At 43.6% G+C, this 24,294-nt stretch overlaps 2 protein-coding genes across 4 annotated transcripts; both read right to left on the minus strand.

Moving 5' to 3' along the window:
• Window positions 1-241: 241 nt before the first annotated feature.
• On the minus strand, window positions 242-10,527 carry LOC113029502 (uncharacterized). Of its 3 annotated transcripts, XM_080306755.1 has the most exons (4): window positions 10,155-10,527; window positions 1,942-2,044; window positions 1,031-1,793; window positions 242-680 (listed from the first exon to the last, which is right to left on the minus strand). In XM_080306755.1, exons 2-3 carry the CDS (start codon window positions 1,954-1,956, stop codon window positions 1,032-1,034), a joined length of 777 nt encoding a protein of 258 aa, XP_080162881.1. In that variant the 5' UTR covers window positions 1,957-2,044; window positions 10,155-10,527; the 3' UTR covers window positions 242-680; window position 1,031. The 3 variants fall into 3 exon arrangements, with proteins under 3 accessions (XP_080162881.1, XP_026036179.2, XP_080162882.1); XM_026180394.2 differs by lacking the exon at window positions 1,942-2,044; XM_080306756.1 differs by lacking the exon at window positions 10,155-10,527 and having other exon boundaries at window positions 242-677; window positions 1,942-2,676.
• A 10,575-nt stretch (window positions 10,528-21,102) lies between these two features.
• On the minus strand, window positions 21,103-23,961 carry LOC145431173 (uncharacterized). The gene is made up of 3 exons (XM_080306695.1): window positions 23,825-23,961; window positions 21,890-23,660; window positions 21,103-21,539 (listed from the first exon to the last, which is right to left on the minus strand). The coding sequence occupies exons 1-2, from the start codon at window positions 23,837-23,839 to the stop codon at window positions 21,891-21,893; spliced, it is 1,785 nt and encodes a 594-aa protein (XP_080162821.1). The 5' UTR covers window positions 23,840-23,961; the 3' UTR covers window positions 21,103-21,539; window position 21,890.
• Between the last annotated feature and the right edge of the window lie 333 nt (window positions 23,962-24,294).

Consider the following 24,294-nt stretch of genomic DNA (forward strand, 5'->3'; position numbering starts at 1 on the left):
GGATGCCTCAGCTTCTCCTTTATCCCCCCCACACACAACTCTCTGCATCAGGAAGGTCCTGGCACTGGTCATCCTGGGAGTTTCGTCCTTCTACGCCCTAACAGTTAGCAGATAACATAGTGAAGCAGCGCCAAGCAGTTTTCACAAGGTCATGCTGACACATAATTTGACTATGACTTTAAACATTGGTAACTTCAGGTGTTGCTCTGATATACAGGAAATGACATCACGGCTCAAACTCTTTGTCAGTAAACCATTTCTTTATTTAACATGTAAAATTTTGGTTTAACTGTTGCAGGATCTCATATCACAAACAAGCTGAAAAAAAAACTGCAGAAAACATGGATCGATGCATTCATTAAAAACATGATAACAGGAAACAGATTTTTGATTCAACTGCTGGAACAAAGCTAACCACTCAACATGAACACTACAGTAGAACAGTTTAGAAAGCTTAAAATGTAACGAGGCACATTTTCATTCATATTGTTTGAAGTCCGTTGAAGTGGTGAAGCTTCTCCCACATTCTTTACAGTAGTTCAGTTTGTCTCCAGTGTGTCTACGTTGATGTATTTTTAGGGTCTTTTGATGACTGAAAGTTTTTCCGCAAAGGTCGCAAAAAAGTCTTTCCCACAGCGATGACAGGGTTGAGAACTGGATCCATCTGTGTCGCTCTGCTTCTAAACAAAGACACAAACACAGTGTAAGTCAGTCCTTCAACATTTTCACCCTGAACGTTGCCTGAAATAAAGAGCATCTCTGCCAAAGTCCAATTACATTTTACTGTTTACATTATCACACTCGGCTCAATTTAAATTGCTATAAAAACAATAAGAGTAAAACCATTAAATTAATACTAGTTTAATGCTACAATAACAATAATACAATTCTTAAACACTATCACTAAAAACCTGTGATTAGAGTCTGAATAATCACTCAGAGGTGTTTTTCCATGCAGTAAAATTGCTAACATGCTAATACAAGTTGTTTCAAACAGTTGGGTTGACAAGATAAAAATATAGATACATACCTCACAGTAACTGCACTTGTAGAGTCTTTCTTGTGTGGATCTTTTGGTGTGCTTTCAGGTAACGTGGAGATTTAAAAGTCTTGTCACACAAGTCACATTTATAAGGTCTCTCCTCAGAGTGGGTAAACATGTGGCGTTGTAACTGTGTGCCTGTTAAACATAGTTTACCACACTGACTACAGCAGTACACATCATGTCTGGTGTGAATGCGTAGGTGTGTATTTCGGCTCCGTTTCAGGCTGAAGGTTTTTCCACAAACGTCACAGCTGTATGCTTTAATCCCAGAGTGGGTAACTAGATGACTCTGTAAGCTGCTACTCTGAGTAAAAGCTCTGCCACACTGATCACAGCTGTATGGTCTCTCTCCAGTGTGGATGAGTTGGTGTTTTTTAAAGTTTCCAGACTCGGTAAAAGACTTTCCACAGTCTCCACAGCTGAACGGTCTCTCTCCAGTGTGGATGAGTTGGTGTGTTTTTAAGTGTCCAGACTGGGTAAAAGACTTTCCACAGTCTCCACAGCTGAATGGTCTCTCTCCAGTGTGGATGAGTTGGTGTTTTTTAAAGGTTCCAGACTCGGTAAAAGACTTTCCACAGTCTCCACAGCTGAATGGTCTCTCTCCAGTGTGGATGACCTGATGCATTTTTAGGGAAGCTTTAACGGTAAAATCCTTCCCACACTCGTCACAACTGTATTTTCTCTCTCCCTTTCTTCTGTGAGGTTTGTCGGCCTCCTGAGAGCGCTGACTTCTTGGTCCACGTTGGTCCTGCAGTGACAGAGAAACAAACACAGGCAGTGAGTGAAATGCAGTCGTGGAACAAACTGAACTCCCTCCATTAACCCTTTATGGGTGGTCCGAGTGTGCTATAGAGATTATCTATAGCGCACACGCACACACACACACACACACACACCTGTGTTGAGCTCATTGTTTCCTCTGTAGTGACTCAGCTGAGTCCAGATGGCTGAAAATGTTCCTCTGCTGCTCCGTCAGACTCTTCTCCTCCTGCTGATCAGCTGGGACACAAAACAGATCTTTGTTAGGCTCCACACTGCACTGAAGAGTCAAAGTGTCTCATATGTTCATCTGACAACACAAAGTACAAATTTCACTCTGATTGCTTGTAGAAATCTTGTGAGACGTGTTGTGCTGCAAAGTGAGGAAACTCTCTCACTCACTTATACTTCAGGAGGAACTTTGTGACATTGGCTCTAATATTCTAAGCAGCCCTTTACTATGACAGGGCCAGAAAGTCCTATTTGAAGGTTTGGGAGAAGGACCATGTTAAAGGTGGATTGGGGTTTATACATTTTGTTATGATACAGGTAAGGCTGTAAGAGCCTGAGAAGGTGTCCTGAATGAACCTCTAAAACCAGTTTTCAGCTAACGACTCTGCTTCAGTCTGGAAAACAGCAACTACAAGTTTAAAGACTCCATCAACAATTCACACCCAGCAACAGCCTGAACAGCTCCTCCTGTGGTTTCCACAAACAGGGACAGACCTGTTACTCCCCCACCCCACACTTTCAACTCCTTCAGGCCCCCAGCTCCACCTACATAATGACTGAAACTAGCACCACTGAAGGAACAATGGGCTGGGAGGTCAGTTCCTTGACCATTAATATGCAAATTCTCCAGCCATTCCCCAAACTCTTCGTGAAAGGTACTCATGACCATTGATCAATGAGCTTCTATCAGTGAAAAGACTTTTCTACTCCAACTTTCTGCCAGCAAATGCTCAACTTCTCCCAGCGTGCTGAGCCAATGATTAGTTGGTGTTTTTCTTTTGCTAATTAAAAAAAAAGAAAACCACTTCCTGTCATGTGTTCATCCAGAGCAGCTGGACAATAAAGTTTATTGTGATCCTGATACTGCAGCAGATCGCTCTCATCCAAGTTCCAAGTTCAACTTTATTGTCACTTCAACCATATACAGTTTAAAAATACACAGTGAGGCGAAACGACGTTCCTCCAGGAACCAAGGTGCTACAAGACAAGTTAGTGCAAAAAAAAAAAATAATATATAATATATCTAGTAATAATATTGTGCAAAAGAGCATTTACAGGTTGGTGTGTGCGATGGTTTGGTGGTGTAGGTCAGTGTGTTTGCGCTTTGTGTTGGTTAGTCAGTCCAGTCTCAATGTTTTGAGGTATTTGAGTTAAGCTGAGTGATAATGTTAGTGTATGTGTGTGTGTGCGCGTGTTTATCAGTCAGTCCCTTTTTGCTGAGGAGACGGATGGCTTGTGGAAAAAAGCTGTTGCACAGTCTGGATGTGCGTGCCCGAATGCTTCGGTACCTTTTTCCAGATGGCAGGAGTGTAAAGAGTGTGTGAGAGGGGTGTGTCCGATCAGCCACAATGCTGGTGGCTTTGCGAATGCAGCGTGTGGTGTAGATGTCCTCAATAGAGGGTAGAGAGACCCCGATGATCTTCTCTGCTGTTCCCACTATCCGCTGTAGGGTCTTGCGGTCTGATATGGCACAGCTCCCAAACCAGACAGTGATGCAGCCGCTCAGGATGCTCTCAATAGTTCCTCTATAGAAGGTGGTCAGGATCGGTGGTGGAAGCCGGGCCTTTCTCAGTCTTCTCAGAAAGAAGAGACGCTGTTGGGCTTTCTTGTGCAGGGAGCTGGTGTTGAGGGACCAGCCGAGGTCCTTCTCCAGGTGTACACCCAGGAATTTGGTGCTGTCAACGATCTCCACAGAGGAGCCGTTGATGCTCAGCGGTGAGTGGTCGCCTCGTGTCCTCCTAAAGTCAACAACCATCTCTTTTGTCTTGTCAACATTCAGAGACAGGTTGTTGTCCTTACACCAGTCCGTTAGTCTCTGCACTTCCTCTCTGTACGCTGACTCGTCGTTCTTGCTAATGAGACCCACCACGGTCGTGTCATCAGCGAATTTAATGATGTGATTTGAACTGTGTGTTGCTACACAGTCATGAGTCAGCAGTGTGAACAGCAGAGGACTGAGCACACAGCCTTGTGGGGCCCCAGTGCTCAGTGTGGTGGTGCTGGAGGTGCAGTTCCCGATCCGTACTGACTGAGGCCTTCCGGTCAGAAAGTCCAGGATCCAGTTGCAGAGGGAGGTGTTCAGGCCTAACAGGCTCAGCTTTCCGATCAGTTGTTGGGGGATGATCGTGTTAAATGCTGAGCTGAAATCTATGTACAGCATTCGGACGTGTGAGTCCTTCTTGTCCAAGTGTGTCAGGGCAAGATGGAGTGCAGTGGAGATGGTGTCGTCCGTTGAGCGGTTATGGCGGTATGCAAATTGCATTGGGTCCAGTGAGGGGGGCAGCAGGGTCTTGATGTGTCTCATGACGAGCCGTTCGAAGCACTTCATGATGGTGGGTGCGATAGGGCGGTAGTCATTGAGACAGGACACAGAAGACTTCTTGGGCACGGGGACGATGGTGGTGGCCTTGAAGCACGTGGGGACAACGGCACTGCTCAGAGAGATGTTGAAGATGTCGGTGAGAACATTTGCCAGCTGATCAGCACATTCTCTGAGCACTCTGCCTGGGATGTTGTCTGGTCCAGCAGCTTTACGTGGATTGACTCTGCGTAGAGTTTTCCTCACCTCAGCTGTAGTGAGACACAGGACCTGGTCGTTCGGAGGAGGGGTGGTCTTCCTCGCCGCCACGTCGTTCTGCCTGTCGAACCGAGCATAGAAGTTGTTAAGCACATCTGGGAGGGAGCCGTCACTGTCACAGGCAGGTGGTGTCGTCCTGTAGTTAGCGATGGCTTGTAAGCCCTGCCACATGCGTCGTGTGTCGCCGCTGTCCTTAAAGTGGTTGTGGATTCTCTGGGCGTGTGCGCGCTTCGCCTCTCTGATGGCCCGAGAAAGTTCAGCCCTCGCTCTTCTAAGCGCCACCTTATCTCCCTCTTTGAAGGCAGAGTCTCGGGTCCTTAGAAGTGCACGCACTTCCGCAGTAATCCACGGTTTCTGGTTGGGTCGTGAGATGATGATCTTGGAGACAGTGACGTCATCGGTGCACTTGTTGATATAGCTGGACACTGATGATGTGTACTCCTCCAAGTCAGTGAAGTCGCCGTAAGTTGCAGCCTCTCTAAACATGTTCCAGTCAGTGCTCTCAAAACAGTCCTGAAGAGCAGAGATGGCTCCTGCTGGCCAGGTTTTCACCTGCTTCAGAACCGGTTTTGATCGCCTGACGAGTGGTCTGTATGCTGGAATTAGCATAACAGAGATGTGGTCTGAGTAGCCGAGGTGGGGGCGGGGCTCTGCCCGATATGCGCCGGGGATGTTTGTGTAAACAAGATCCAGCGTGTTTTCTCCCCTCGTTGCAAAGTCCACATACTGATGGAATCTAGGAAGCACTGACTTGAGATTTGCATGGTTGAAGTCCCCAGCAACAATAAACAGTCCATCCGGGTGTGTATTTTGCAGTTCACTGATCTTTGTATACAATTCCCATAGCGCTTCCTTAGCATTAGCGCTAGGTGGAATGTACACTCCGATAATGAAAACAGTGGTGAATTCCCGTGGTAAGTAAAAAGGTCTGCATCTAACAGTCACAAACTCCACCAGCGATGAGCAATAACTAGAGACTAGCACAGAGTTCTTGCACCATTTCTCGTTGATGTAAACACACAAGCCGCCACCGCGAGTCTTACCGCACAGAGCTGCATTTCTGTCGGCGCGAAACGAGGCCAGCCCGTTTAGCTGAATAGCGGCGTCCGGTACTCTTTCGCTGAGCCATGTTTCCGTGAAAACAAAGACACAGCAGTCTCTAATCTCACGCTGTGTGGCCTGCTGGAGTCGGATGTAATCCAGTTTGTTATCCAGGGAGCAGACGTTGGATAAGATGATGGACGGTAGAGCCGGTGTTCCAGATCTACTGGCGTTTAGATCAACTGGCGTTGGTCGAACAGATGTGTGTCAGTCTTGCGTTTCAGGAGCTGCTACCGACAAACTAGCAAAAAAACGCCAAATGTGTCATCTGTGACACTTGTGAGGTTGTCTCAAACACACTCCGTCAGTCTTGATGCTGTTGAACAACAAAATGCTTAAAAATGTGGCGAGTTTACCTGGTGATATCCTCATGCGCGACGCGATCGCGAAAACAGCAAACAAGTAACACCACGCCGTTGTTGTTCACAGGACACAAAGAGTAAACGATCGGGAGACTCTTGTCGTCGTCATCGTTCCCCTCGCACGGTTTATTTCTCCGAATTCAGCGTTTTTGCTTCACAACTACAGCGTGCTGTTTACTTTGTGCACTAACATGGAGTCGAGTCAACCAGCGCCACCTCTGGCCAAGTGCCACAGCCTACAGCCAGATCAACCTGTGACACACATCTGCACCACGTTTGAATTCGTGTCATGCACATTTGTACCTTTCAATTGTGTCTGTTTGTGCGTCATGCAAATAAACCTTTGAAAAGAATGAAATGATATCATATATTTATTATCAGCCTACATTTGTACAAAATTCCAAATTATATACACAAAGTCATAGAAATCACCACTCCAATTGGTCATCATGATTTTGATATTCTCTTTTTCCATAACAATGAAATACGCCTTGGACAAATATGACACATCAATATTTCATTAGTGTTGTAACATCACATGTCGCTAGCATAGTCTGTCTGTGTCTTTTCCCTGAAAATGAATATTTCCAGCCAATATAGGCAATTCATCAACATGGCTGGAGTTATATACAGTCTGTATAAGTGTGGTTAATCTAATGAACATTTGTAAGGAGACGGCAGTTACTGTGAATTCACAGCAGTTACACAGTGATTAGTAATAAACAGCCAGTGAGAGTGAGTGGATATGACTGTTCCCACCACTAACACATGACCATAGCCCACTACTAGATTAACTTGTGACACATCTGCACCTGCTGCTATGATCACAGTGAGTAGAGGCTGAGTGGCTGCACTTACCCCTGGTACATCCAAATCTGCCCACAAACATGTTGAAAGATGCAATGCCAGCAATGTGGATTGTCAACACTAAAAACAATCAGTAAGCAAAGACAACAGGGATCACTTTTTTCTGTTTATTTAGCACCCACAACATTTGTAGTCGCCTTCTGCACAAGGGAAGTCCACACACACCGTGTGGTACCACTTTCCACAGAAGGTGCAATCTGCAAGATTGAATGAGATTGTCAGGGTCATTGTCTGACTGTTTATTACTAATCACCTGCTGTACATTCACAGTAACTGCCATCTCCTTACAAATGTTTATTAGATTGACCACACTTATGCAGACTGTATATCACAACCAACTCTAACATGTTTGTTTGCAGAGGGCAGACACAGACAGACTACGCTAACGACATGTGATGTTACAACACTGGTGAAATATTAGTGTGTTCACGACATTTTTCGTATGGGCAAAAGTATTGATATCAGGATGGTGATTCTTATGTGTATGTCATTTGGCATTTTGTACAAATGTAGGCTGATAATAAATATATGATATCATTTCATTCATTTCAAAGGTTTGTTTGCATGACGCACAAACAGACAATTGAAAGGTACAAATGTGCATGACACGAATTCAAACGTGGTGCAGATGTGTGTCACAGGTTGATCTGGCTGTAGGCTGTGGCACTTGGCCAGAGGTGGCGCTGGTTGACTCGACTCCATGTTAGTGCACAAAGTAAACAGCACGCTGTAGTTGTGAAGCAAAAACGCTGAATTCGGAGGAATAAACCGTGCGAGGGGAACGATAACGACGACAAGAGTCTCCCGATCGTTTATTCTTTGTGTCCTGTGAACAACAACGGCGTGGTGTTACTTGTTTGCTGTTTTCGCGATCGCGTCGCGCATGAGGATATCACCAGGTGAACTCGCCACATTTTTAAACATTTTGTTGTTCAACAGCATCAAGACTGACGGAGTGTGTTTGAGACAACCTCACAAGTAGAGCAGGGCGATATGGCCAAAAATATTTATCACGATATATATTTGAAAATTTGCGATAACGATATAACCGACGATATAATTGATGCGAGACAAAATACAACTCCACAACATTACTAGCGCAAAAAGACAACCTTCCATTTATTTTCACTTAAACAAGAAGCTGGTTTTTATGTACATTAAAGCTTTATAAAAATGTAACAGTGCAAATGCAAATTCCTTGCTGAAAGTTTAACCAAAAGGCATTTCCAGTAGAAATGGGCTGACATATCCTGAGCATAACCATGTATAATATCCACTGAAGTTAAAAAGAGGTGCTTTGCAACATTAAACTGCAGTGTGCAGTATGCATTTTTCGGACCATAAGGTGCACAGGATTATAAGGCACATTAAGCGAAACAAAGCAGTCAGATAAATCAAACTTTATTAAACTCATTCTTCTTGCTTCCTCCACTTCTGTACCATTGATTCATTAATGTTGAATTCTCTGGCAGCTGCTCTATTCCCATGTTGTTGCAGTATATTAATGACTAACCTCGTATTGTGGATGGATTATCTCAGTTGTTCTCCTGACTGAAGTTTGGTCCGTTTACAGTATCCTGCCATGCGATTGCATTTGTCTCTAACCATGAAGAATCTTCACGTTAACTTTTATAAGTGGAAAAGTGTTAGTGTTCGTCCTCCAGCTTCACTGTTTATGTTATGCTAACATAGCTGTGTCGCTAGCGATCACGTAGCACATCATTATATACCAGCTAGCCCAACTTCAGTAACCCTACAAACGTCACTGCTGTTTAGTTTCCTGTCTTCATTTATGTTGGAAGTGATAGCAGAGCTGTACGTTTGATTTTTTTCAGAAATCTCTCAGTCAGAACATGCAATATCATGCTTAGGTAACTAGCGAAACTAGCGAGCTAACTTCCGCTAGCTTCCTGCTAACTTCTAACTCCGTTAAATGTAATAACTTTTGTTTTCATGGATGCCTGGAAGTTAAACTTTATAGTTACACCTGGTAAAGCAGCAATGCTGATCGTTTTATTAAAGATGAAAGAATTTAGACAGTTTTTAACTCTAAGTGATGCTGCAGTGTTGTTTGACCGGAGTTTAGTTTTTTATACGGAGTTTAGGACCCAGATTACTCCCAGATTTAAGAGCATCTTAGTCCGACAAATATGACAATAACAACGGCCGCTTGCATGTTCTGCAAAAAAATGTGCTTTGTCGTGTATCTGACGGACAAACACCAAACCAGTTCCACATCACTGAAGTTGCACCATTTTTACAAACCAATTCTGGTTCATCTGTTTCACTCAACAATCGGCCATGTGCGTATGAAAACAAAGGCACTGCGCATGCGCGTTTTACTCCCATTCTATCGCGATATTTCATTTTCCTATCGTTGCCTAACATTATACCGGTATTACCGTGAACGGTATAATATGGCCCAGCCCTACTCACAAGTGTCACAGGTGACACATTTGGCGTTTTTTTGCTGGTTTGTCGGTAGCAGCTCCTGAAACGCAAGTCTGCCACACATCTGTTCGACCAACGCCAGTTGATCTAAACGCCAGTAGATCTGGAACACCGGCCGGCTAGGGTTTGTTTTTAGCCTAGCACAGACTCCCGCCCGCTTGCCGCGCTTCCGCTTCCTCGCGCAACGCTTCCGATGTCTCCACCTCCGTCCGCCGGCATCAGGCAACGCCGAGGCTTCGAGGCCTGGTTCGCGGAGCAAGCCGAGTTCACGCAGCGTTTCCCGCAGCCCCTCCTGGATGTCGTCAACTAGGTTATTTAGGTTGAAAAGTGTCTGGCTGTTGTATGCACGAACACCGACACCAGTTGCGACGTTATCCATACATAGTGCAAAATAAGCACGCTACACACAAAAACGTAAACAATAAACAATGCAGCACCAGTTTTGGCTCCGGAGTGGCCGCTGCGTGCTACTGCCGCGCCGCCATTTCCTGTTATCACTTCAAATAGAAATCAGGCTGTAGAGGTTTGGTGCAGGCAGAAAAACAGCTGCAGGGACAATGAAAAGACTTTTCTGCTCCAACTTCTCCCAGCATGCTGAGCTAATGATTAGTTGGTGTTTTTCTCCAAACACTCTCTCACTCTTCTCTCAACGTGTTCACAATAAACTGTGAACAGACACCGAGGAGAGCAGCAGAAGACCTCATTCAGGAGCTAAACTCAACATGAACTGAACTCACAGTAAAGTTAGCTCGGTGCTTACCTTTAGATGAGCCCACAAACCGAGAGAAACTCCGCGATGAAGCTGCAACTCTTTCCAAACACAGGAAACAGATCAGGGAGCAGAGACCCACGTGGTTCACGCTGATCTCGGCTACGATCCAGGAGACAAGGGTGGGCAGATCGATGCAGATATCGATCCAAACGGTGGTAGTGGTTTATGATCGATGCTTTAGTTCGTCCCTCTCCTCTAAATTTAGAACTTTACTCCCTTTGGATGAAAAAGCAGCTCTGTCTGTGAAAACACCGCTTCTTATGCGGCAGACTCACTTTGCTCCGCCCCCTTCTTTTTGCCCTGCTGGGATTTGTTACTGTGCGGTCACGTGACTCAGATGCGCTCGGAAGACGCATTTGGGGTGCAGAGAGAGAGAGGAGCACCATGTGGAGATATTTTACGGTTGTAAATGAAAATGCAGGAGAACAGATGGAAGGCATGTCAGCACCTAAAGCCACAGGAGACCACAACAAGATGTAGAGTTCAGCTTAGTTTTTTCACATCTCAGTTAAATGCTTTGACTGAATTCTCACTGCACAGTCTGTCAAGTAAAATATTCACAGTCTTGGAGTAATATTCGACTCTTCTTTGGGCCTTGACTCTCATGTAAAATATTTTTCTCGTTCCTGTTTCTATCATTTAAGAAACATCTCTAAACTGCGACATGTGGTTTCCTCAGCTGAACTGGAAAAACTCATTCATGCATTTGTGTCATCACACTTAGATTACTGTAATTCCCTGTTTACTAGCTTGGATAAATCATCTCTCTGTCGCCTCCAGGCAATACAAAACGAAGCAGCCAGACAACTAACTCGCTCTACCAAGCGTGTTCACATCACTCCCATCTTATATTCTTTACATTGGCTCCCAATACAGTTTAGAATTTGCTTTAAAATTCTTGTTTTAACATACAGAGCACTAAATGGCCAGGCCCCAGATTATTTATCCAAGCTTCTTATAAAATACACTGCTGCTTGTCATCTCCGCTCACAGACTCAGAGTCTGTTAGTTGTTCCCCGTACACGACTGAAGACAAAAGGGGACAGCCTTTCAGTCAGTTGCACCAAGCCTGTAGAACAGTTTACCACATCAATTACGTTTGCTTGACTCTGTGGATTCTTTTAAAAAACAGTTAAAATCTTTTCTGTTCAAACAAGCCTTTTGTTGATCTACATATTTTATTTTATTTTTTTACATTATTTACATTTGATCTTTTACATTGTATATAATATCTATTGTTTTTATTATTTATCTTAATATTTGTGTACAGAGGGGAAAAAAAGTTACCGGGTGTTGAAAGATTTTATTATGTTTATGTATAGAAGTAGATTTCATTTAAGGTTCTCTAGATGTGTTTGCTCTTTTTACTAGAGAAGTTACACTGTGCAAGCTCAGCACGAAGTCTCTATCGTTGTATGTTATCTCTTCCACTCATGTGTCTGTGACAAAGTCTCTACCTTTGTATGTTATCTCTTCCTGCATGTGATGAAGTCTCTACCTTTGTATGTTATCTCTTCCACTCATGTGTCTGTGACGCAAACATGCTTGAGTATAAATAAAGGGTGGCAACTGCTGCGGAGTGTGAGTCTCCGTTTGAACTCTCACCCGTGTGCACGTTAAACCTGCAAACCTGTCTGAGTGTCATTTATTCTGACCTGAGTTGCATTACAGGAAAACTCCTGACACCGGGCCACCGAGGAAATGCCCGATGGCCAGTCCAGCATTGGTTGTGCCAACACTTAACCCTTCGCGTGCAAACTGTGGCACGCGTGCCTAGGGTTGCTGACCCCTGATGTAGATGCTAAAAATGACAGCCTCAACATGATCAAACTATCTCTAATAATCAGCTATGTACCACAGGCCTTCAAGGTGGCTGTAGTTAAATCTTTACTCAAAAAGCCATCTGTAGATCCAGCAGTCTTAGCTAATTATAGGCCAATCTCCAACCTTCCTTTCATATCAAAAATCCTTGAAAGAGTAGTTGTCAAACAGCTAACAGATCATCTGCAGAAGAATGGCTTATTTGAAGAGTTTCAGTCAGGTTTCAACAGCTTTAGTGAAGGCTATAAATCAGGGGTGCCCAATCCCGGTCCTCGAGAGCTACCGTCCTGCAGCTTTTAGATGCATCCTTGTTCCCACACACCTGAATCAAATGAATGGCTTGTTATCAGGCCTTTGCCAAACATGATGGCATGCTGAAGAGATCAAACCATTTGATTCAGCTGTGTTGGAGTAGGGATGCATCTAAAAGCTGCAGGATAGTAGCTCTCGAGGACCGGGATTGGGCACCCCTGCTATAAATGATCTTCTTATGGCCTCTGACAGTGAACTCATCTCTGTGCTTGTCCTGCTAGACCTTAGTGCAGCGTTCGATACTGTCGACCATAATATCCTATTAGAGTGATTAGAACATGCTGTAGGTATTACAGGTACTGCACTGCAGTGGTTTGTATCATATCTATCTAATAGACTCCAATTCGTACATGTAAATGGAGAGTCCTCTTCACACACTGAGGTTAATTATGGAGTTCCACAGGGTTCAGTGCTTGGACCAATTCTGTTTACATTATACATGCTTCCCTTAGGCAGCATCATTAGAAGACATAGCATACATTTTCACTGCTATGCTGATGACACCCAGCTCTATCTGTCCATGAAGCCAGATAACACACACCAATTAGTTAAACTGCAGGAATGTCTTAAAGACATAAAGACCTGGATGGCCGCTAACTTTCTGCTTCTTAATTCAGATAAAACTGAGCTTATTGTACTCGGCCCTGAAAATCTTAGAAATATGGTATCTAACCAGATTCTTACTCTGGATGGCATTACCTTGGCCTCCAGCAACGCTGTGAGGAACCTTGGAGTCGTTTTTTACCAGGACATGTCCTTCAACGCACTTATTAAACAAATATGTAAGACTGCTTTCTTCCATTTGCGCAACATCTCTAAAATTAGAAATATCCTGTCTCAGAGTGACGCTGAAAAACTAGTTCATGCATTTATTACTTCCAGACTGGACGACTGTAATTCATTATTATCAGGATGTCCAAAAAACTCACTGAAAAGCCTTCAGCTAATCCAAAATGCTGCAGCAAGAGTCCTGACAGGGATTAGAAAGAGAGAGCATATTTCTCCTGTTTTGGCTTCCCTTCATTGGCTTCCTGTTAAATCCAGAATTGAATTCAAAATCCTGCTCCTCACATACAAGGTCTTAAATAATCAGGCCCCATCATATAGTAATGATCTTGTAGTACCATATCACCCTATTAGAGCACTTCGCTCTCGCTCTGCAGGCCTACTTGTTGTTCCTAGAGTATTTAAAAGTAGAATGGGAGGCAGAGCCTTCAGTTTTCAGGCCCGTCTTCTATGGAACCAGCTTCCAGTTTGGATTCGGGGGACAGACACTATCTCTACTTTTAAGATTAGGCTTAAAACTTTCCTTTTTGATAAAGCATATGGTTAGGGCTGAACCAGGTGACCCTGAATCCTCCCTTAGTTGTGCTGCAATAGACGTAGGCTGCCGGGGGATTCCCATGATGCATTGAGTTTTTCCTTTCCAGTCATCTTTCTCACTCACTATGTATTAACAGACCTCTTTGCATTGAATCATATCTGTTATTAACCTCTGTCTCTCTTCCACAGCATGTCTTTCATCCTGTTTTCCGTCTCTCACCCCAACCGGTCGCAGCTGATGGCCCCGCCCCTCCCTGAGCCTGGTTCTGCCGGAGGTTTCTTCCTGTTAAAAGGGAGTTTTTCCTTCCCACTGTTGCCAAAGTGCTGCTCATAGGGGGTCATATGATTGTTGAAGCACCTTGAGGCGACTTTTGTTGTGATTTGGCGCTATATAAATAAAATTGAATTGAATTGAATTGAATTGAACTATATGCCTTTTTGAGCATTGCTATCTGTCAGGGAATTCCTTTCTTCTTTTTTTTTGCCTGTCCCATTTGGTTCTTTAGCCGTCAGAATTGTTGTCTGAAGATCAACAAGGATACCCAATGGATTTACTTTGCCAAATGGGTCATCATGGCATTGCCGTATTGGTCCATTTGATCGACTTTTGTTTTTATTATTTATTTTATTTTATTTTACACACGGGACAGACATGAGTGAGGGATAGGAAAGGGAGAAAGAAAGAGGAAGGCAAAGAAAAACAGAAGGGGAGAGGGACAGTGAGAAAGGGAAAAAAGATCTCCTGGATCACCTGTTGAGAGAAAAAGAATAGAAAACAAGCAATAAAAAGCCAAAGCAACATACTAAACACAACACATTATTCTAGCATCACATTAATCTAGCTAAGTGTAAACAGCAGTAAACACTAAATATTGAATGTTGTTGTGCAGCACGCAGGACAGACAGCGCACAATGTGCTTTGACGTAGCAGCCAAGAAAGATGTAATTTAAGTCTACGAACTGTGAACACCCATGTGCACACCTGTGTGGATCAGCGCGCTTGTATTCAAATGGTTTCCCCATGTAATGGTCTGCAAGAGGCTGTAGAGAGCCATAACCCTGTCCCCCAGGGCATGAAGCAGGCATGGAGGAGATCCAGGCCCCAGACATCCAGAGGCCCCAGAGTGCGAGAGCCCAAGGAGAATGCATTGAGTATTTCTTCCTCAGTCACCTTTCTCTCTCACTGAGGTTGTATCCCAATTCAGGGTCTGCAGCCTTAAAGGCCGCATTTTAAGGCCGATTACATCACAGTGAAGGCTGTCCCAATTCAAAGGCTGCTTGAAATGCGGCCCTCAAATGCGTCCTTCACTTCCCTGAAATTTAAGGCTGTGGCGGTGTAGACTTCGTGGCCCAATATATCCCACAATTCATAGCACGGCAGTCGGTGTGGATAATTTTGCGGCAGACGGCAGAAGCGGAGTGGCCAAGGAGTAAACTGATAAAAGTAAGTACTGAATAATATATCACTTATTTATGTGCAAATGTTGAATAATGAAGAACATTAAAACATTACTGTTGGCCACATGTCGGCAAAGTTATGTGTCATTAGTCATGTTTGTACTTTCAGCATTTACTTGGTTTTAAAGCCTTTACTTTAAAATATACGCCGCTCAATAGTGGACTTTAATCTTACAGAGATTGTGATGATTTTGTGGATAATTAAAGTCAGTCATATATCCACAAACACAACAGGCTGAAAGTCAGTGATGCTGCTCGGTTTGCAGTCCTGAACATCACGGCACAAGCAGGATTCACTGCACTGTTAATGTTAGCTATGTTATATTGCTGCCTCTGTTCGGTGGTGTCGAGCCAAACAGACTTTAACGTGTGTTTGAACGAGCTGACGGTTCACTCGTTAAGCTGAAAAAAAGATGCTTTAATCACAGCAGTCACACATGTGTCCACTGTACCATCTGGGAACTTCTTGTTTAGCACTCGTAATAACACAAACACTAAATCCTGTTTGTAGCAGTGTGTACACCTGAGACTCTCACCTGTCTGTCTGTCCTGCTCTCTCTCTCTGTTTCTTTCTCTCTGATTGTGGAATAAAAGTATGAACATGTGTTTATAAGTTACACTTGTGTTTGAATCCTGCAGCTTATCACACATTTGATTTCCATGTGTGACGACTGCAAGTGTCCAGAGTGAGGACAGACTGAGGGACCCACTGCTGCACATCATCTGTGAGGCTTTGCACCCCTGATGATCCACCAGGACAAACTCAGCAGTGTGTGAGGAAGAGGAGGAGGAAGAGCCAGCAGCAGCTGACAGATGGAGAGAATAGACAGACTGTTCCCTGTTTGTGAAGGACTGCTAGGAAAGTTTAACATGTCCTGTCCTGAATCAGTCTAATTAGGTAATGTTCAAATAATGTGATCATTCCAGTGTTTTCAGTGTGGGAGAAAGTACTCAGGGCCTTCAAGTTACACACTATGAAAGGCAGCAACAAGTGTAATATTCAGAAACCTAAAGTCTGTATCAGCAGCAGAATGGAGCTAAAAACAAATGTTTGTTTCAGTTCTATGAAGCTTTGAGTATTTTGGATCAGTAACACTGCTGTGTTTGTTGCATCATATTGCTGTAATTGTTTATGCTTTATATATTCTGAGGTAAGTTGATCTATAGTGTTACATCATATTCTATAAGGATGTTATGTGTTTGTAGACTTTCTGCCCAGTTTGACCCATTTAGCAGAAGTCAGCCTGTTTAAGGCTCTGATCTCTCCCTCCCTCCCTCCCTCCCTCCCTCCAACATTAGCTAATTGTTATTTACTAACTAATCTTAAAATGACAGTTCAGCACAGAAATGAAGCCCAACAGTCATGTTTTACAGTCCCGTGGTCTCAGCCTCAGATACTCAACTAATCAGAGTGATGTCATGACAAAAACGAATGACCAACAAAACACTTTTTTTTTCTCCTTCATTTCTGTCAAACAAAGCTGTATGTAACGTTTCTCGTGGTTAGTATCATGGTTGCTAGGCAACCTGAACAGCGCGACGAAGGCTAGAACGTCCCATTTCACAAGCCTCTCACTTCCGCACTTCTCGTACTTATAGTACGCACCGTACGTAGTACACGTAGTGCGCGTACTTCAAGCGAGCGGTCTCTTGATTGGGACACAGCCGAAGTTTTCCAGAGGCCTGGTAATGAGCTAATCATGTGATACAGGTGTGTTGACCCAGGGTGCGATCTAAAACCTGCAGGGACACTGGACCCCTGCAGTAGATGCTATGCAGATGACACTGAGCTTTGTCTATCCATAAAACCAGGTAACACACACCAATTAATTAAATTGCTGAAATGTTTTAAAGATATAAAGACCTGGGTGATGTCTAACTTTCTGCTGCTGATTGTACGTGGCCCTAGAATTCCTAGAAATATAATATCTAACCAGATACTTGCTCTGGATGGAATTACCGTGGCCTCCAGTAGCACTGTCAGAATCTTGGAGTAATATTTGACCAGGACATTATACAAATATGTAGAGCTGCTTTATTTCATATGCGCAATATCTCTAAACATCTCAAAATATTCTGTCTCAGAGTGATGCTGTTAATTAATTTATTACTTCTAGACTGGATTACTATTACTACTACTACTACTAGTGTGCATAACACAGGATAAATGGACTCAAATATGGAAACAACAATGGAAATGCACTACCTCACAAAGATGGAGGGAATTTGGATGGAAAATTTTGATTAGGTTCTTTATCACCTCTTACCAAAAGACTCATTATGATGGGAATCCCCCGTATGCTGGAGAAAATATGGACACAGACGAGTACACCTCTGACATTTGCAGGCAGAATTTTAAACCTTGGGTGAAATGGGGTCAATGCAGTTCTTAAGCATGCATGCAAATGTTCATTAGTCAGCTGTGAGCGAGTTTTTCCTATTTATGTTTAAATGCCAGATTTTCACTTCAGGAAGCACACAGCCCCACCCCACTGACGACTTGCTGTTGGCCAACACCCACAACGACTTTTACTGTCGGTTTGATGATCCATCAAGCGGCTTTCACACCTCAATAGAGACTTCCCCAACAATAGGGCTTCGGAGCGTGATGTCACGGGGGTGGGCGTGGAAAGGATTTTGGCCCGATTCACCATTTTGGGGGTCTAAGCTAGGAGCGATAGCATAGCCATGGTTCGTACTTGCTGTGTGCTCGGCTGCAATGTTCGATCTTACGACCGGCACGGGAATAAGGTTGGATTGTCTTTTTATGCTTTCCCAACCTGGAAGCAACGTGAAGGAGCTCATGTATCGGATGTTACCAAACGAAGGCATCTAGCCTGGATAGCAGCCGTGAGACGAGCTGATATCAAGTTCTGTTACGTCTCCAGATATCAGCTGGTGTGCTCACGACATTTTCATTCCGGTAAGTTCTAAATATGTTCTTATCACAAAATAAAGTACTATTTGGAGGTAAACGACAACCGCATCCCCAGCCACAGTCTCTTATTTTAAAAGTTGATCTTAGTCAATTAACACAAACATTTTTGAGTATTCATACGGCCTTAATGTATAAACCATTTAAAAGTTCCCTTGTGTATTTGCACTCTTTTTATTGGACAGGCTTTGACAATGGAGCAGCAGAGTGTGAAGGTGAAGCCTCAGCAGAAGTTACCACAGAAGAGCAGCCAGAGATGGACACCACCGAAGAGCAACACCATAACAACCTTGTTATTTTGGCTGAGGGACAAATTTGTGCTGGACAAGTAGAAGCAGAGGTAACGGGTGCTGATGCAGAAAACATTGATATCAGAGAGAAACAGACAGAAGATCAACAACTGACAAATGATTGTGTGCACTGTGTACAGAGCAGAGCAGAAATAAACCGGCTGCTGGAGGAGAACAGAAAGCTTAAATCAAAGTTGGATTTAAGCTTTAAGATCCCAGCATTTACAAGGGGCTTCTGTCAACTAGATGCCAAGGACATAGAAAATACACGAGCCATTGCACACCTAAGAATCCATGTTGAACGAGTAATTGGCAGTTTGCGCAACAAATTCAAAATGCTACATACTACCATGCCAATCCGTTCTCTTCTTCCATGTGAGGGTGAAGACGTTACCTTCCTTGATAAAATTGTGAGGGTGTGTTGTGTTTTGGTTAACATGTGCCCCAGTGTGGTAGTGAAACCAGGCACACATGAGACTTGTACTTGTTAATTAATAATTGTTTAAAAAAGGAAAACCTTTTTAGTTTTTTGTATGTGTGACTGTATGAACACATTGACATTGCGTTATGTAACAATTTCTGTACCTGTATACTATAAGCGAAAGTTTATCATCACTTTGGACTCTTTGTTTCACTAAAATTACGTTATAATAAAAGCAAGATAACAAATAACTGCTTTGCACTCTTTATTTCACACTTTGACAATTGGTACATGGTAAGTGCTGCACGTTTGAAATCAAGTTATACATATTTCAATGCACTTCTGACAAAAAACTAGACACCAGAAGAAAAAACGTTGTGACCACACGGGGCTGCATTTCGCTTAGAGAAATGTTTTCCTACAAGTTCAGGAAGGCACACCTTCTGAAACAACTCCTGAGCTTTCTTTAAATGTGATTCCTGTTCTTCAGTTACTTTAGCTGTGTTTATGTACTTTACGCAGTGCAGTTGTAGCTCGGTAAGGCCAAGGGACTGTGCACCTGTGCTGTGCAAACACGCCAGAGACAGTGGTAATGTGGATGACTGTACAGTGTGTGATGTGTAGTATTTCTCCAATCCAGACAAACACACTGCTTTATTGTGTTTTTGAAGTGTGTCTAACACTGGTGACAACTCCTCAAACGTAGCAGAGGGAATCTTTCTTTTTGAAGGACGGCTTCTTCTGCCTTTCACCACAGACGGTCCGTTTATATTTTCATCAAGAGTCTTTTTTTGTGCTGCTGAAGATGTAAAGTCAATGTTATGGCCAACCTCTGGCTGTATCTTGGTTGTGTTCCCCGGCAAAACCCAGTAGGCTGGTTCATCTGTGACTGTCTTTGTGCCACGTATCCTCACTGTTGCCTCCACTTTAAACAGAAGTGCAGCGACATGGGTGCAGGTCTCAGCAACTCCGGCCATACAGGTGCAGTGTGCAGTTTCGACCTTCCCTGTGGTGCTTACAATTACCCATGGTCGTAATGCAGGTTCATTCAATCTTTGGGAGTGCAGTACCTGTAACATGCAAGGACAAGGTTGATGTAAAGACAATAAATGAAATGAGACAGGGAGGACACTGATTGGCGTTAATAATTTGCCCGATTATCAATGTGTTAATTTGCATCTACTATACAATTATGGGCACATAATATGATAACGATATTTTAACAGTTCAATGATAAAGATTTAACATTAATTATGGTGGGGGGTGGAAAATGGCTATGTCACTCGATGCACTCCAGCTGACTTACCTTGGTATGAATGACGACGTACTCAGATTTTGGCGGCTTGAAAATAGCCAAATCTTGCACCCAGCCATTTGTAAATTGGATATGCGCCTCCAGTGATTTGTAATTACAAAACTGGTTCGCAGTGTAAGCACTTACTCCACAAACAAGATAGGTGAAGATATCGGGGTAGGACAGTTGCGGTAAGTCGTCTGGGTCTTTACTCCACTGCCGTATGGGTCCAGATTTGCGATGCACTCCATTTTTTTCAAATACCGCTGCTTCGCCTCTGGACGCAATCGATCTCTATACCGTCCGTTTTCTTTCGAGCTGCTTTTAAGCATGTTTCTTGTCGTAGTCGCCGTTCCAATACAGTGTATTTGTTTGGATCGTAGACCCCGAAAATGGAGCTGCGCTCCCACAATGCATTGCGGCGTGACGTCAACTCCGAAGCCCTATAGAGACACTTTAGTCACTCATCCCCCCACCTTCCCCGCTCCCCCCACAACAGAGCCATCGATGCTATCAAAGACTTCACCCACAGGAGCCCCCTCCTCACTTCACACCTATGAGGATTTCAAACCACCTTCTCCCACTACAGCCCTTCATATTCATGAAGCAGATGTGAGGACGCAGTTTAACCCCTCTAGACCTACTAAAGAACCAAGTCAATTCAATTTTTATCTATATAGCGCCAAATCACAACAAAAGTTGCCTCAAGGCGCTTTATATTGTACAGTTGTCACCCAGGTCTTTATATCAAGCTCTGCTGTGTTCAAGCTATTAATTACTGCGCGCAAGAGAACCACAACACACATCAAACATTAAGTTTCAGTTATGCCAGCTTTAACTTTGGGATGCCTCAGCTTCTCCTTTATCCCCCCCACACACAACTCTCTGCATCAGGAAGGTCCTGGCACTGGTCATCCTGGGAGTTTCGTCCTTCTACGCCCTAACAGTTAGCAGATAACATAGTGAAGCAGCGCCAAGCAGTTTTCACAAGGTCATGCTGACACATAATTTGACTATGACTTTAAACATTGGTAACTTCAGGTGTTGCTCTGATATACAGGAAATGACATCACGGCTCAAACTCTTTGTCAGTAAACCATTTCTTTATTTAACATGTAAAATTTTGGTTTAACTGTTGCAGGATCTCATATCATAAACAAGCTGAAAAAAAACTGCAGAAAACATGGATCGATGCATTCATTAAAAACATAACAGGAAACAGATTTTTGATTCAACTGCTGGAACAAAGCTAACCACTCAACATGAACACTACAGTAGAACAGTTTAGAAAGCTTAAAATGTAACGAGGCACATTTTCATTCATATTGTTTGAAGTCCGTTGAAGTGGTGAAGCCTCTCCCACATTCTTTACAGTAGTTCAGTTTGTCTCCAGTGTGTCTACGTTGATGTATTTTTAGGGTCTTTTGATGACTGAAAGTTTTTCCGCAAAGGTCGCAAAAAAGTCTTTCCCACAGCGATGACAGGGTTGAGAACTGGATCCATCTGTGTCGCTCTGCTTCTAAACAAAGACACAAACACAGTGTAAGTCAGTCCTTCAACATTTTCACCCTGAACGTTGCCTGAAATAAAGAGCATCTCTGCAGACGTCCAATTACATTTTACTGTTTACATTATCACACTCGGCTCAATTTAAATTGCTATAAAAACGATAAGAGTAAAACCATTAAATTAATACTAGTTTAATGCTACAATAACAATAATACAATTCTCAAACACTATCACTAAAAACCTGTGATTAGAGTCTGAATAATCACTCAGAGGTGTTTTTCCATGCAGTAAAATTGCTAACATGCTAATACAAGTTGTTTCAAACAGTTGGGTTGACAAGATAAAAATATAGATACATACCTCACAGTAACTGCACTTGTAGAGTCTTTCTTGTGTGGATCTTTTGGTGTGCTTTCAGGTCATATGGAGATTTAAAAGTCTTGTCACACAAGTCACATTTATAAGGTCTCTCCTCAGAGTGGGTAAACATGTGGCGTTGTAACTTTGTGCCTGTTAAACATAGTTTACCACACTGATCACAGCTGTACACATCATGTCTGGTGTGAATGCGTAGGTGTGTATTTCGGTGCTGTTTCCGGCTGAAGGTTTTTCCACAAACGTCACAGCTGTATGCTTTAATCCCAGAGTGGGTAACTAGATGACTCTGTAAGCTGCTACTCTGAGTAAAAGCTCTGCCACACTGATCACAGCTGTACGCTTTAACTCCACTGTGGATGAGTTGGTGTGTTTTTAAGCTTCCAGACTGAGTAAACGACTTTCCACAGTCTCCACAGCTGAACGGTCTCTCTCCAGTGTGGATGAGTTGGTGTGTTTTTAAGTGTCCAGAGTGGATAAAAGACTTTCCACAGTCTCCACAGCTGAACGGTCTCTCACCAGTGTGGATGAGTTGGTGGTTTTTAAAGGTTCCAGACTCGGTAAAAGACTTTCCACAGTCTCCACAGCTGAACGGTCTCTCTCCAGTGTGGATGAGTTGGTGTCTTTTTAAGTTTCCAGACTCGGTAAAAGACTTTCCACAGTCTCCACAGCTGAACGGTCTCTCTCCAGTGTGGATGAGTTGGTGGTTTTTTAAGCTTCCAGACTGGGTAAAAGACTTCCCGCACTCATCACAGCTGAACGGTCTCTCTCCAGTGTGGATGAGTTGGTGTTTTTTAAAGGTTCCAGACTCGGTAAAAGACTTTCCACAGTCTCCACAGCTGAACGGTCTCTCTCCAGTGTGGATGAGTTGGTGGTTTTTTAAGCTTCCAGACTGGGTAAAAGACTTCCCGCACTCATCACAGCTGAACGGTCTCTCTCCAGTGTGGATGAGTTGGTGTTTTTTAAAGGTTCCAGACTCGGTAAAAGACTTTCCACAGTCTCCACAGCTGAACGGTCTCTCTCCAGTGTGGATGAGTTGGTGTTTTTTAAAGGTTCCAGACCCGGTAAAAGACTTTCCACAGTCTCCACAGCTGAACGGTCTCTCTCCAGTGTGGATGAGTTGGTGTCTTTTTAAGTTTCCAGACTCGGTAAAAGACTTTCCACAGTCTCCACAGCTGAACGGTCTCTCTCCAGTGTGGATGAGTTGGTGGTTTTTTAAGCTTCCAGACTGGGTAAAAGACTTCCCGCACTCATCACAGCTGAACGGTCTCTCTCCAGTGTGGATGAGTTGGTGTTTTTTAAAGGTTCCAGACTCGGTAAAAGACTTTCCACAGTCTCCACAGCTGAACGGTCTCTCTCCAGTGTGGATGAGTTGGTGGTTTTTTAAGCTTCCAGACTGGGTAAAAGACTTTCCGCACTCATCACAGCTGAACGGTCTCTCTCCAGTGTGGATGAGTTGGTGTTTTTTAAAGGTTCCAGACCCGGTAAAAGACTTTCCACAGTCTCCACAGCTGAACGGTCTCTCTCCAGTGTGGATGAGTTGGTGTCTTTTTAAGCTTCGAGACCCAGTAAACGACTTTCCACAGTCTCCACAGCTGAACGGTCTCTCTCCAGTGTGGATGACCTGATGCATTTTTAGGGAAGCTTTAACGGTAAAATCCTTCCCACACTCGTCACAACTGTATTTTCTCTCTCCCTTTCTTCTGTGAGGTTTGTCGGCCTCCTGAGAGCGCTTACTTCTTGGTCCACGTTGGTCCTGCAGTGACAGAGAAACAAACAGAGGCAGTGAGTGAAATGCAGTCGTGGAACAAACTGAACTCCCTCCATTAACCCTTTATGGGTGGTCCAAGTGTGCTATAGAGATTATCTATAGCACATTTGGACACACACACGCACACACGGACACACACACACACACACCTGTGTTGAGCTCATTGTTTCCTCTGTAGTGACTCAGCTGAGTCCAGATGGCTGAAAATGTTCCTCTGCTGCTCCGTCAGACTCTTCTCCTCCTGCTGATCAGCTGGGACACAAAACAGATCTTTGTTAGGCTCCACACTGCACTGAAGAGTCAAAGTGTCTCATATGTTCATCTGACAACACAAAGTACAAATTTCACTCTGATTGCTTGTAGAAATCTTGTGAGACGTGTTGTGCTGCAAAGTGAGGAAACTCTCTCACTCACTTATACTTCAGGAAGAACTTTGTGACAGTGGCTCTAATATTCTAAGCAGCCCTTTACTATGACAGGGCCAGAAAGTCCTATTTGAAGGTTTGGGAGAAGGACCATGTTAAAGGTGGATTGGGGTTTATACACTTTGTTATGATACAGGTAAGGCTGTAAGAGCCTGAGAAGGTGTCCTGAATGAAGCTCTAAAACCAGTTTTCAG

The sequence above is a fragment of the Astatotilapia calliptera genome, chromosome 9 (assembly GCF_964374335.1).
Source record: "Astatotilapia calliptera chromosome 9, fAstCal68.1, whole genome shotgun sequence".
In the NCBI taxonomy this organism is placed as follows: domain Eukaryota; kingdom Metazoa; phylum Chordata; class Actinopteri; order Cichliformes; family Cichlidae; genus Astatotilapia; species Astatotilapia calliptera.